Source organism: Aythya fuligula, chromosome Z (assembly GCF_009819795.1).
Source record: "Aythya fuligula isolate bAytFul2 chromosome Z, bAytFul2.pri, whole genome shotgun sequence".
Taxonomy (NCBI): Eukaryota; Metazoa; Chordata; class Aves; order Anseriformes; family Anatidae; genus Aythya; species Aythya fuligula.
In genome coordinates, this window is record NC_045593.1 from 11275677 (window position 1) to 11290414 (window position 14738).

Sequence of the window (14738 nt, forward strand, 5' to 3'; positions counted from 1 at the left end):
CCTAGGCAGCAGCCATGAGCTGGCCCGTGGGTTCAGCAGAGCAACAGCCAAAGACACGTAGACTCAACCCAACCTCTTCTCCCTTATATTCCAGTTGCTACATCTTCCCAAAGGAAGAGAGAGAGATGTTCCTGGAGTTAATATTCCAGTTTCAGTAATTCTTCAATCCATGTCCCAGGGCAGGAAGCAGGACGGAGCAGGAGGGGGAGTACCAGAGAGGTCCTCCCGCAGCTGTGCAGGTGGTGCAGCTTCTTCACAAAGCCTTTCCTCCCACCCGCAGCTGACCCCCAGCCCGCCGCGAGCTGGCTCTCGTTGTCTTGGAGAGAATATACTGCTCCCCGAAGGTGCCGGGCTGACAGCCCTGGATATTCAATTAGTCAATGCACGGAGGAGATGGCAAGCGCCGCGCAGGCAGCAGGGATGGAGCAGTTCTCCCTGCAGAGAGGGTGCCCTGCCAATGCACCCTGCCCCTGTCCAGGAGGAGATAAGTCATCCCATGGCTGGGAAAGGTTTGGCTCGTGCTTTGAACCCTGGAAGGAGGCTGCAACTTCTGACACTCAGTTCTGGATGCTGTTCTCAAAAGGCTCCTGACATGACTGGATCTCACATGCCTGAGCGCCAGGTCATGCTTTGGAAGTGGAGCTGTAGGTGACATTTGAGGCTCCCAAGTGTCTTTACCCCTTGTGTTTGTTTCTGTTGTTTTTGTTTTTGACAGTTTCTGTGTTTTATTTTGGTTTGCTTTCTTTTAGTCGAACTCAAACAGTTTTGAAAATTTTATTCACTGTCACTATTCATCACTTATTAAGAAACTGAATTAAGACCCTGATTACTATGATAGTAGCTCCTGCACAGATGTTAAAATGATGGGCATCTGTAAGGTCCCCTCATTTTTAAAAAGCAAAGTGTGACCAAGGCATGCTATTCAAGCTCCAGCTATTCACATTTCTCCACACTCAGATATCAGGAAAACATAATTAATACTGACACATACAGAGGTCATATCTCTAAGCAAAACATTCGGGGAGGGGGGAAATTAAGAGGGGGAGAAAGGGAGAATCAATTTTACTAAATGACTGTGCCTCCCAACAGGCTCCATGACAGACACAGCACAACTGCAGATTATAGCTTTTACATTTCCAGTGACTCAAATAAGCTTTTACATTTTACAAAGCCACCTTGTATGTGCTTTGCATTAAAAATGCATTTATTGCTCACATTGACACATGTATGTTCTGAATTTAGTAATTCACTTCTCAGACCAAGATGACTCAAAACATCAAGGTAACACTAGCATGAAATGGCTCTAGATGAAGAGTTTTATATATATACACACACACACACTCACATATGTGCTTTTGACTTCCTCAAAACAAACTCTGATCATCTTAATTTATAACATATGTCTAATTAAACATCTTCAGAACATATTCACTGAGTTTCTACATGGACCAGAGCCCTCAAAATACCAAAGGACTGGATTTAGTTACAAACTTTTAATGTTTTCTTTCAGAAAGGTTTTACAAACTGCAATTAGGAGGTTTTCAAAGACCTTACACAAACACCCTCCCCTCCTTGTTGCACCATGAAATCAAATGTGTCTAACTGATGGGAAGAACAGGTTTTCTTAGTTATATTTCTTTAGGAACAGCACTTTTTAAAATTGGCTTTATCTCCTTCAATGTATTTTCAGTTAGTTTAAGCTAACGACCACCATCATCCTGCACAAGTATTGTGGAGCACTAATTCAGAGGACACATTCAGATCAGTGCTTCCCTCAACAGACATTGGTGATGAGATGTCCACTCACACTCCTGCATTACCAGCTTTGAAGTCTTAAAACCAAAAGCAGCTGCTGCAGCAAGCCCCAAGCCTAATAGAGCAGCGTTCATCTGTTTATACTATCAGTGTCTCTGGAAAGATTGGCAGACAGCTCTGCTGGTGATAGATGCATACTGAAACCTGATCAAGGCTTGGGTTATTTTTCCCCATCCAGCAAAGCTGCAATTCTAGCCAAGCAAACCCCAAGATCTCCATTAGGATGAAGAGAGAAGCAATGAAAGCCCCAAGCCCACTGTCGTCCCAAACATTAACAAATCATCCATCTCATCAACCCGCAGCAAAATTCACAATAACTTCCATGTGGAATCCAAGCACTTTTCAAACAAGTTTTGTAACACGAATAATTGCACCATAGTCTGGTGCTGAATCCCTTACCCTTCAAAAAGGGGAATTAAAGGGGAATTTCAATTCCATTTTTAACAGAAGCTTTAAGGTCTTGTCAAGCTCAGACATGAAGCCCCAAAGGTCAAAATGACCATTTACCATTGACACCTCCTGCCCTGGTGCCGTATGGTCATTACTTTTTGTTGTTCCATAAAAAGAAATCCAGAAGCCAATGCTGACAAGACTGGAAAATAAGGACCTTCCCCTTCATCACAGACAGAATGCAAAGATTCCACATAATTATTATCTAATTTTCAAATCCTCCTGCCTCCACTCAGATTTTGTACCCCAAGCCTGTGGCTGAACGCCCCAACAGCTTGGGCTGCCACACAGAGGACAGCACACCAAAATTCCCTTCATTTGTTTGTACACCTGCTGCATGCTTCTCCGGAAAACCCCAAAACAAACCTACCTGGGCAGGCTGGTCACCAATGTCTGGCGCACCACCATCTGACAGCCGGGACCGGCACTGTCCCCCCGTGCCACGGAACAGCTCCTCTATGTGGCCTTCTGCTTCTGAGGTCTCCGGCTGAGCGACCTCCACCTCCATCGGGGTGCAGTGCCCGTTCCCGTGCTCCGAGCCTGGCTTTTCTTTGCCCTCCTTGCCGCCCGGCGTCCTGGTGATGACCCCAAACTTCCTGGTCCTCTTCCCATTTTGAGCGGCTCTGTCAGCGGGTTCGGGGCTGGGCTTGGCTTTGGGGTCGCAGCTGTTGCTGTTGTTGCCGTTGGAGGGAGGAAGAGGGGCTTTGCGCTTGATGCGGCGCAACATGATCAGGTAGACGAAGCCGCCATTCCAGCACTGCTCGGCCAGGTAACTGCAAGGAAAGGGGTGCAGCAGGATTAGTGACACCTCGCCCTGCAGTGCCCACATCCCGTCCCGACACCACAACATGCTGTGCCCTGCAATGCTCAAGCATCTTGGGCTCTGCCCAGCCAGCTGCTGGCCCGCGTGCAAATACATTGGGACACCTTGAGGCATCAGCAAAGGCTCCTTCTCCTTTCAGCATCAGAAATTAGCACCGACACACAGAGATCTGAGCACGGCTCCCAGACAACCCCAGCAGCCACTCCTCCTGATCCCACTGTGGCATAACTGGTAAATACCACTGAAGGGGTTCCTGCCACCCCAGCCTCCAGATCCATGGCACAGAGACATGGAAAGGTGGGGCAAACAAGGCAAAGCAGAGAGTGGTTCCAATGGGGGGATTTAAAAATAAATAAATAAATAAATAAATAAATAAATAAATAAAAAGTAGGCAGCCCATAGGGCATCTTCCTTTGTGCAGCAGCCCATAGGGCATTTGCATCTCAAATGAGCCTCCTTAGTGAAACTAATCTTCTGCTTCAGCATACATACATGCTTTGAAGGCCTCAGGGTTAAAAATCAGCCACTGGGGTAAGCAGGCTTAGCGCCAATGGCCTCAGTACAGCAACACGTGGCACTCTACAGCATCCCAGCTGCCATACACAGGGATGAAAATACAGGGGGTTTCCTTTACAGCAAGCACACTCCAGTCAAAGCAAGAGCTAAGTCACCTCAGCTGTGCAAGGAGCAGCCACCAGGTGCCCACATTAGAGTAAAGCATCGCTTCCCCTCCCAAAGTCTTTGAACATGCCATGCCTTGGAGGAATTGACATTTCTGCTTCAAGAAAATAGTCAGTGACCTTAAAGAAACTGCACCCATTGATGCAAAAGGGGAATCTAACCTCATGCCTCTTTTGGGAAAGCATGTACCTCAACCCAAATTCTTGAAATATTTGGGTTTTCAGCCAAGGGTGTAACCAACTAGGAGTACAAACAAGCTGGAATTTGTATTTAACAGGTTTGTATGTGCCCTTTCACATTAATTTGGACCCAAAAACTCTATTGCCTTTCTCACTAGAGAGAGCGTCAAAAATTTCCCAGAGCATCAAATAATCCTCAACTGCAGCTGCAATAAACTTTTCACTAACATGAAGCAGTTGGTAAGCCTACAGCTATCAGAGGAGATGAGAAACTAGGTGTGGAGTTAAACCATAAAAGGTCCTAGGAGAAAATAACACAGCACTTGTGACTGAGAGAGAGAAGGAAAGACGCAGGAGTCTTCCACCTTTTATTTATTTATTTTTTTTTCCTCCTACCTGGTTCTTTCTGGCTGATTTTTCTCCTTCCCTTTCTTAAAAGTTGTTTGGCCTTAAGTACAACCCTTCAAAGTTATTCCTGCATAGAGGTGACTTATGGCAAAACAGGAAAAGCAGCTATGATAACCCCTGAAGCAAACTTCTTCACAGACGGGTGAAGAAAGCTCTCTCAATTACTCAAAGTAATCTGGACCAGCCTGGCAGTGGCTGAAAATAACACACAATGGGTGTGTTTTTGTCCACAGACATTAACTGCTAGTTTCAGTCCACTCCTTCCCAAAGCCTAGATGTCCCCCCCAGACAACATCGCCATTCAAATTGCTTATATTTAATTAGGAATTCTGATGTCCAAATGAATATGGCAACAATACAACCTTAAATTCAGCCCTGGAGCAAGAGATTTGAAGGATGAATAAAGTTGCCTGTGCCAGATTCCCCTACTGAATATGGACCGGACCCCCACTCCCTGGACAATCCACTCAAGCAAGTATTTTATTAAAAATAAATAAATAACATTGAGAATATTTCAATAAAATCCCAAACCCATTTTCTTCCAAACTGTCTCAAAGCAGACAGCTGTGGAGCCTCTGCCAGGTCAGCCGTCTGGGTGGCCACGAGGTGACACACAGCTCGGCAAGGTGGCCAGGGCGGGCAGGACACTGAACAAATTCCAGAACTAAGATGGAAGCAGTTCTGATTACCAAGTTAAAAGAAAAATTCTTTTAATCAACAGAAGAGGGGCCGTTTTGTTCCAGAAACAATACGGGCTGCCTGTTTTTCACATTTATCTTTCAACTCAAATTTCAAGGCAGCCAGTAAAGTTGATTAAAATTCATGACTTCTGCTTGCAGCAATACCACTGAACTCTGATCCATCACACACAAGCCTGATAGCACTCCTGCTCCTGGAACTTGGAAAGAGAAAAGCAGCTCCTCTTCCAGTAGCCCTGTGCCTTGCAGGGGCGCTGCCCAGCCTGGTTTGGGCAGAGTTGTTTCTGCTGGACTTGTTTCCGTGCAGGTGCACCGACGTGGGGGGGGATAAAACACTGATCTCTATCTCCAAACTAATCGCTGCTGTATTTTTGAGTGCCAGGAACCAAGTGCATGCATTAATCAGTTACCTGGTTTAGGAACCAAGCATACTTAGTTTGGGAACCAAGTATACTTAGTTTGGGAACCAAGTGTAACAAGGGGGAACTTAGCATATGTCCCTAATACAGTAATTTTACAGAGGAAAAAATTATTTACTGTTTCACCTCCACATGTTGCACATTTATTCTGTTTATAAAACGTGAAGTTATGAGAAGGGAAGAAAGAAGGTTGTTGTTTTTTTCCTCCCCTCTATCCACTGTCCACAGAAACTCATGCCTACGCTTTGGAGCAGGGCTCACAGCGAGCAGTAATGGATGCAGCTGCGCTCAAGTCAGCAGGGCTGAGCTGATTTACTCCATATGTCGAGATGGCCTACATGTTCCAGGCATGCAGCCTGTAGTAACTCATGGTTTTATGTCTTCTTGAGTGCTTCTCGGCAGTTCAAAGCACACAATACATTTCCATGAAGGAAAAGAAATGTCTTCCCTGGGTCAGGGAGCAATTACCTCTGAGTGTCAGTATGGGATCACATACCCCAGACGGTGTCTGGTATTTCCGGACAGGGTAAATCCAGCTGCTGCAAGGACAGGTACCAGTGATGCAATACGGGGCATCCAAACACCAGGCACCTCGTGTTGGAAAACCATCACTGGTGTAACACCGCACTCATATTACAAGACAGGGAACTAATACACCAAAAATTTGCGGTCATTTTCTGCCTTGCCCTCCTTCTCTAGGCAGGGCTGTTAACCAAGGAGCCTGAGCCACCTTTAAGTTCTGCTAAATACACACTGCCTACTTAGCTGGCTTCCTTTTCCTTTTGCGACTTCTTTCCCTATTTAAGAAAGAAACCAGAAAACCCCACGGAAGCCCAGCAGGCTCTCAGCGCAGGACAAAAGACAGGAAAGACTGTATTAAACAAGTGAGAACCTGCAGATTCTTAATTACTTTCTATCAATCCAGGAGCACCCTGTGCCAGAAGGGAATTAAGAGATGGATTCAATAAAATGTACCTATACAGCCTCTAGACTGCAGAAAACCACATGAGCTAGACAGGACCCCAAATTCCACTTCTCAGGGGGTTTAATGTGCGCAAAACAGAAGTGTCTTTTTTTTTTTTTAATTCCTGCAGAGCATCCACAGAGATTTTAACAATCAATGCACCAAAGGAGTTTTCAGCAGGGCAGGATCAGAGCTGATATGTGGCTCTGCGCTGTGCGTATGTGGCTCTTGGCACAGGGCATGAGCTGCTGCCTCCAAGTTTTTGGCTATTCTGAATGTGGTCTTCGGCTTGGACTGAGAAGGTGAATGGAGCAAAAAAAATCCTCTAATGCTACTTCCATTGATTCAATTTATTGAAAAGGAGCTGCAAATCACAACAGATTTTTAACTTCCTCTTCCCTGCTCAGTAGGGGATATAGTTAGGACTTGGAGAGAGCCCTGCATTGTGTACACTAGCGAAAAACCCTGGGCAGCCACTCCTAGTGCCAGTGGCTGACTACCCGTAACAAATCCTATTATCTCTGATTTTAAGAACACAAGAGATTTTACTAGCTGGTAATACATCAGTTGATATTAGTTCCCAAACCAAAACATTTTACCAACAAAACACCCACCTGTGCTGTCTGTATTTGCCAGTCTTTGCACAAGGCAGCGCCAAGACCCCTTGGCACAGATGGGGAACCCAGTTTACCTGTGCAAAAGGGGCTAGTCTCATCCTAGGAAACATATCAGGCGTCCCTTACATATGTGGTCCAGTCTGCATTATTCACAACCACCTTAAAACCTCTGTCCACAGTGCATCTTAGTGGCAGGACGTTTCCCCAGCATACATCAGCATTGCCCAATTGTGCCAGCACGCTTTGTGCCTACACGCTGAGGTGTCAAGCCCCACGCGATAACCAGTGCCCAGGGCAGGAATGCCACAGCTTTGTGGGGTGAGGCAAGGAGAGGCTCTGTGCCCTCTGCAATGAACAACAGCAGCAAAAATGCCTGTTCAGGACAGTCACAGGACAGGCTAGGTACACTTTTGGAGGAAAAGAATATATATATATATAGACATATATGTGGGGAAGCCCAGTCCCAATCAGATAGGAAACCATCAAAGACCACAAAAACAACCAAGCCACAAGGGTGGTCCTGGACCCTGGAGGGGATGACAAGCATTGAACCTTGGTATTTCCGCTGTGGTGTCATCTCCCCAAGCAAGGGAGACATCTCTGAAACGTCACTTTGGAAACATTTCCCATTCACACGCTCAGAAGGAGCGGGCACCCAGCTGCTTCTGCTGCTTTCATCCCACTCTGGCCCCATCTCTGCTAAAACCTCAGCCTGTATAAAATGCCACCCTTAAGCAGCAGGGCAGACTTGTTCTTCTCGGCAGGAGAGAAACCATGATAATGTTAACAATCTTGAAAACTAGGGAAAAATCATTTCACACTTTAAACTCTGCTATAAAGCTCCCTCTGGCAAAGCTTAACCACAGGTTAGAAAACATAACCAGTGGCTGGAATCAAGGGGCACTTACTGCTCCTCTTCCATCTGAGCTACTATGGGACATCCGCCTCCCCGAGACCATTCCAGTTACACAGCCAAATCCCATTTCTCCCCTACACCAAGCTGATTGCTGCAGTCACACAAACTGGTAAGCTAGCTAAGTGCATTCCAAGTTTCTTGGCACGTGTGCGAAGTGTCAGACTCGGAAATGGTATTCTAGGGTAAAGTGAGTCATTTTTTCATTTTTATACATACGAGTGTGTGTGTGCAAATATAAGATTTACAGACTTGATGAGAGCATGCTGCGACAAACTCTGTCACATCCCATCTCACTTGAGCAAATATAGACGGTTGCACTGAACTACAGAATAGAAAAAAAAAAAAAAAAAAAAAAAAACAAAGCAGGCTCAGCAGCCGTAAGGAAACATCTGGATCCACTTTAAGGCCAGAAATACTGAAGAAGTATGTTTATTTTACACTAATAATACTATTTAGCATTTCTACAGAACCTTTCATCCCGATAGATCAGAAAATACAGTAGAAATGACATCCACAGAGCATCACTGACACCCCAACAGCCAGCCCACAGCCCAGCTCACCAGGACACAGAGGAAGAATTTCAGCCCAGCCAACCACTCTCCGAGCCCCTGCCTGGGGACCTGCAATGTCTTTAGCAGGATGGATAGACCACTAATTTTTATGCTCTCCTCTGAAAGACTCCAGCATGGTAAAACATCTTGAAACTCCAATCTTCTCCAAGCTGGAAGGATGAAGGGCAGAGCAGATCCCTGCAGAACCAAAGCCTCCAGCCCCAAGGGGGATTTAAAAGCTAAAATTAACAAACCCTTTCTCCATGACACGGGAAAACGAGCTAACTTGCTTTTCAGGTAAGTCAGGGCATATTAATGACTAATAGATAGTGACTGATCGAAGGGCAAGTGGCTCCCTTCACCTTGGTGCTGTCACCATGGGAGAAAAGCCAGCCCATCAAAGGCAGATTTTGCCAAACACCAGGGGACACTTTTAAGAGGCTTCCACATCTTTGGGCAGGGTTCAAGCCTGCATTAACACACGCAGCCAAAGCTGATGACCAAGCTCCAAAAGCCCAGGAAAATCTTTCTGCTACCAAGCCTGTGAGAGGTCTCACGTCCCAGGGGGCTGCAGGGACCAGGACCGCCCGCTGCCACCTTCCCACCCACCTCCCCTGAGGACACTGCACTCCATCCACAACTCACCTCAGTAGAAACCGATGGCGTTTGTAAACGCAGCTGCTATTTTAACACACTCTTGCAGGCACTCTTGCAGCTATGGGAGCCAGGAAGGAGCCAGGCAGCGCTCAAGCCAGCGTCTCACCGCCGACAAGCCCTGTCCTGTCCTGGGCTCTGCGGGCGATGGCACACACGAGGGACGCGATGTTCTCTGCCTGCTTTAATAAGCAGGGGGAAAGGCAGAAACGGCATGGGAAAAAGTCACTCACGGAGCCGAGAGACGTAAAAACATCCAGGGAGTGCATTCAAACTGCCCGGGGTGCGCAGCAGGGCTCCCACCTCCCTCGGGAGGACAAGCAGCTCCCAGCCCTCGGCTCATGGCCAGGGTTAGGCAGCACCTCCCAGAGCCTCACCTCAGCTGCAGCTCTCTAAGGTATGCTGGGTTGTGCGTGTGTTTTGTTTGTTTTTTAAACTCAGCACAGCCAAAGTGTTGGCTTTCTGTTGTGTTTGCGTTCTTTTACCTCATCTATGGCATAGTTTTCACCATTAAATTTATAGCAAGGAATGCAACAAGACCTACTGAAACCTTGAAAGGTAAGTTAATTTGGAAGTTAAATCTAAAAGGTATTTTTCTGTGGCCTTTTATAAGCCTCTACAAGCATGTTTGGTGCTGATTAGACCCAAACCTTCCCCTGGATTAAGATTGCTGGTAATCTTGAGCTTTGCACTGTGTTCATGGTTGCCTTGGAGGTGTTCGAGCTGCCCTCAGGCTGGCTGCTGTCAGGACAGACACCACCACCCCACAAACTCAGAGAAGCAACGGTATCAATGAATGTATGGGGCAATGTCTGCATGGGGCAATGTCTGCTCTTCATTACTCAGCAGAGAAACCAAAGCAGCAAGAATTTAAGACCAACAGGAACAAACGCTCAAAGTCTGTGAGAGCCCCTGCCAGCCTTGCCAGGGGCCCCAGGCAAGACCTCTTTGCCCAGGCTCGCTGTGAAATCCCCAGCTCTGGGAAAAGGTGAAGAGGGAGCAGAGGGCTGCTGCTGTGTTTCCACAGACTCACTGCCTACTCGTGGCTTTCACTGGAGGATAAGACTCAGTTCAGCCTTGCGACATGGGACTATGACTAAAGGCTGGTGAGACAGCTCACTCTGCCCAGTATCGAGGCAGTGATGTGGCTCTGAATTTGGGAAAACTCAATTCCTCTTCCCCTGCTGCTCCACAGATCCCTCGCAGCACCCCATGCAAGCCTTTCCATGAAAAAAAACCAGGGCCAACAGCACGTCTTACCCCACAGAGTTACTGCAAGGTCTAGGGCGGTGAAGCCACAGCATTACAGTTTCACAAACACCTTAAATCCGCAATCAGCCAACACCAAACATCGCAGCTTTCCTCCCACCCCATATCCTGTTTGGCTGCCGGCACAACCATTTGGGCAACTGTACAAATGAACCCGACGAGGGAACCGATCCAGCTTTAAATTAACCCAGCCCAAAGCAAACACCCAAAACCTCACACCTCCAGACAGGGAGCTCTAACCCAGCCCGACCCAGCTCCCAGCAGCATACACTCCTGCACGGGCTGGGGCAGGAAAGCAAGAGGTTGGTGGAGCTACACAGGCTCTGTGTAGAAGTACTGGCTCGCTCCAGCTGAGCAGCCAAATACCTTTGGTTTCTAAAATTAAAACGCCAGGCATGCTCCCCACAGATGGCAAAGCCCAGCTAAATCACATCCGCATCACAGGTGTGGAAAGGAGAGAGGTTAAATCACTGCGATGGTGCTGGCACAGAACAAAAATGTGGTTTTGCCCTGCATGTTGTAAAGATGCCTCAGAAGCACAAGCAGGGCTTTTGGAGAGCTTTCAGCAGAGCAGGAACCTCCAGAACAGCCAGCAAGCACATGGATGAAGGACACAGTTGCCACAATGAGTCTCTCCCCCTTCCCAGCACCAACATCCAAAGAGCTGCACAGCCTCTCTGCACCTAGAAACACCTCCCCGAGCTCTGACAGACATCCTAAACCTAACAGGTCATGCAATTGCAGTCATCTGTCCCCAGTGAATAACACAAAACCCTCTGGGATTTGCTGATCTACTGGCTCTGCTAGCAGAACAGAGGAGTGACGCTGCATTTAGGCTGCAGAGATTTTTGGACTCAAGCTTTACAAAGGAGCTGATCCTACTAAACACACAACTCTCACAATTGCACCTAAAAGTCCCAAGAGACAGAAAAGCATGCAGTGCTTTTAGGGTTTGACTCCTGGAGACAGGATAATGAGGATTAAGCTGACAAATTCTATTTTTTTACTTGGTTGGTGTCAGAAAGTACAAGCAGAAGTCCAACTCACTCCAACTCAGAAGTACAATCAGTCCAAGAAGTCAAACTCAGTCCAACCATCATGGCACTGAATGCTCCAATTTGTTAGTTCACAGCTCTACTGCAAATGCATGTTTAGCTGGAAAAATCACCTTGTTCACAAACATCATTTCCAGTTATGAGAAAACTGAGCAATTTAACATTTTCAGCAAGAGGGCATAAACTCAGCCTCCTGTTGTAACCCTGTAACACAGGGGTGAATGCGTGCAGTCATCCCCTTTAATCCATATCCAAATACAAGTGCTGTCACCAGCAGAGAAGCTTTCTCCTTACTCTGCTTTCACCAAATACATTTATTTTCCAAAATGTCTTCATTTGGGTTTGCCTGTCCTCCTCAGACAATGCTTTACCAGACTCTAATGTGGCACGGGGCAGCCTTGCATTATATTATATTTTTCTTTGCATCCTTGAATTCTATGATGTGGAATGGACAGAGGAAAAAAATGGCCAAAAACTGCAAAGGAAGGGAAATATTCAACCTGTAGAGAGCCTGCTAACCCCTTTCCCTGCCAGCACCCCCATGATCAAGGACTGTCAAGACGGTTTCTCTACTGTGTACTTCAGCACATGCCAATACCCTTCAGAAGCAAATCTCATGTTCCTGTGCACAGCCAGGCACTCTCCAAACTCCAACCCAGTTCTTCTCAGGTGAAATTCAAGTGGCAGACATGTGCCAGAAGCACACTCCCTTCACTCCTGCTGCTGTGCTACAGCTGATGCCCATCAGTGCCCAGCCCATGGGACCACAGCTGAGCTAACCCTAAAGCAACCCCCAAACCAGTCACGATGTGGAGGTCAGCTCTAGCACACCACTTTTATCCTACAGACCCACTCTCTTTTGGGCTACATACTCCTTAGCACAGACACTGTCTAATTGCTCCAGGCCTCTAACCACTACAAGAGTATTCTCCAATGTATTAATCCCAGGGAAGTTTGCAAAGACCGGGGCTATTGTCTAATTAGGTCCATGCATGATTTTCTGCTCCATGAGAAGCACAAGGACCCAGCCAGACAAGACTTGTTTGCAGAGCATGCCGAGCACACACACTGGAATACAAATAAATCCTTGCTTACTTTTTGCAGTAGTTGCAGTAAGTTACAGAGTAGAGCCCAACGTGTTGGCACTACTGCTGTTAATAGCAGAGAGGCAGCTTCTTATCATTAGCTCAGATATTCAGCTCTTCTTTATTTACTTTTTTAAAACAATAATTCTGAATTAGAAAACAAATCTCAGATATGTTAGTGAAGAGGCACCATAACTTTGACTTTCAAAACGAGAGAATATGTCAAAGTAACAATTTGACTTCATTGCAGATCAATTTTCACACTGTTTATTTTTAAAATCTTAAATCTTGCATGGCAGCAACCTTCCTTCTCTGCTGTGTTCCTCCCGAGGTGGAAGACTTATTCCAGATCTGAAGCCCCGAACAAGTTCATATTTGCAAAATATGAAGTAAATCACCAAACTGAAAAATGCACACGCCTCACATTAAGGAACAAGGAAGGGGTCAAAAGCCACCCATGTGTGTATAGTGTTCACACAGATCTCAGAGCTTCTCCTGCTTCACCCTGAGTGCCCAGATCTCGCTGATACAATATGCCCCTCACCACCCTATTTCCAGGCCTCTCCACCTTTCCTCTGTGCTGCTTTAGGATCACTCCCCTTTAAAACAACTGCTTCTACATCTTGCTAAGCATCCAGTCCACACCTTCCCCTTTTCCTCCCTGCAAATACAGCTCCGGGTTTCCATTCTCATTAGGCAGCAATGAGAATGCTGAGAGAAAGGGTTTGTACTCGAGGCCTGCTGTGCACGGGATTCCTGCCCCGAACATAGCCCTTGCTGCCTCTCCTCCCCAGCCAAGAGGTGCTGAGACGCAGGGAGACCTTCACCTCCATCCCCATTCACACCCAAGCTATTCCAGTGTTGTGAGGTCACCCCTTTGGGATTAAACTTCCTATTTTTCCCTATGCAGGAGTTACCACAAATGCCCAAAAGGGAGGAGAAAAAGCACACATCCCACTGAAAGAGATTTTATGCCAGCAGGATAAAAGTTTTGCAATATTTTAAATGAAAAAATAAAAGAAAAAAAAAATAAATCTGCAACATTGTTTTGGCAAACCACATTCTTTAGGTTTCAACATTAGCTGTAATTCCCAAAGTACCTCTTTCCACGGAGAAGTGAAGGTTTTGGATGTCTGCAAGCAATGAAAGGGAGAGACAGAAAATTTAATCAAGTCTATTTTGCAGCAGGAAGTGGGATGCTGGGGCAGAAGGGACTTATTTTCACGGCTTTTGCTTGAGCTTCTGAGAAGATCCCTATGAACAGGGAGAGGCCAGGCTTCAATAACCCCTTGCTGGCTTGGGGCAGATATGGATGGAACAAATTCACGATTTATGTACTCGTAGAGACCAATTTTGGCAACAAGGGTTATTTGCCTCCAAAAGACCACTCTGTTTTTTGTGTTTTCCAGGATTTGTCATGATACTGTAAGTGGCAACTACTTCATCAGCTGCTGCTTCCTTCCCAAAGGGTGCCAGTGCCTGGCATTCAGCATCCTCACATCTTCTTCTTTGACCACAAAACTCAAGAAGGCAGAAGCACATACTTGAGGTGAGAAATTCAGCTTTCTACTTAAAGCCAAAAAAGGAAACCCTAACCCCATGTTAGTGCTGGGGAAAAGCTTGAAAGTATGACCTGACCAGATGCTTAAAAAAAAAAAAAAAAAAAAAAGAGCCTGAGCTCACACACGCAAATGTGATGCACAGGGGCTCAGGGGCTGCACATGACCAAGCAGGGTCCCCCCCATCCCACGAGGCCATCAACACTTCCCTTAATTCACAGCCACTCTTGCAAAGGACGTTTTTGTCTTTTGAGGACCATCGCCTGTGGGGACGGCTGGTTTATTTAGCCATTTAACATCGCTACTTTGTTCTTGGCCGTGACAACAGGCTGTGCACACAGTAAATCCCAGGGATGAATGGCTTTCATCCCTGCCGATGGGGCTGCTGAGCCGTGCTTCCTCTGCTTGCTGCAACAGGTCCCTGGCCACAAGGCAGCTCCCCTGGCTCAGCAGCTTCCCTCCACAGCACTGAGCCCTTCCTCTCCCACTGCCCAAACACAGCTTTGGTATTCCTGACATCCAGCCAGAATAAAGGGCTCGCCCTCTCTACAGTGAGAGAACTGTGCCTGCATTCATTAGGTTTTTCAGTTCCCCG

At 46.7% G+C, this 14738-nt stretch overlaps 1 protein-coding gene across 4 annotated transcripts in view; it reads right to left on the reverse strand.

Moving 5' to 3' along the window:
- The window catches only part of PDZD2 (PDZ domain containing 2), a 139013-nt gene that overhangs the window by 66657 nt on the left and 57618 nt on the right, over nt 1–14738 (reverse strand). For all 4 annotated transcript variants that reach the window (XM_032206417.1, XM_032206416.1, XM_032206415.1 and 1 more), the window contains exon 2: nt 2636–3038. In XM_032206417.1, the coding sequence (XP_032062308.1) occupies nt 2636–3038 (403 nt within the window). The remainder of the gene's footprint in view (nt 1–2635; nt 3039–14738) is intronic.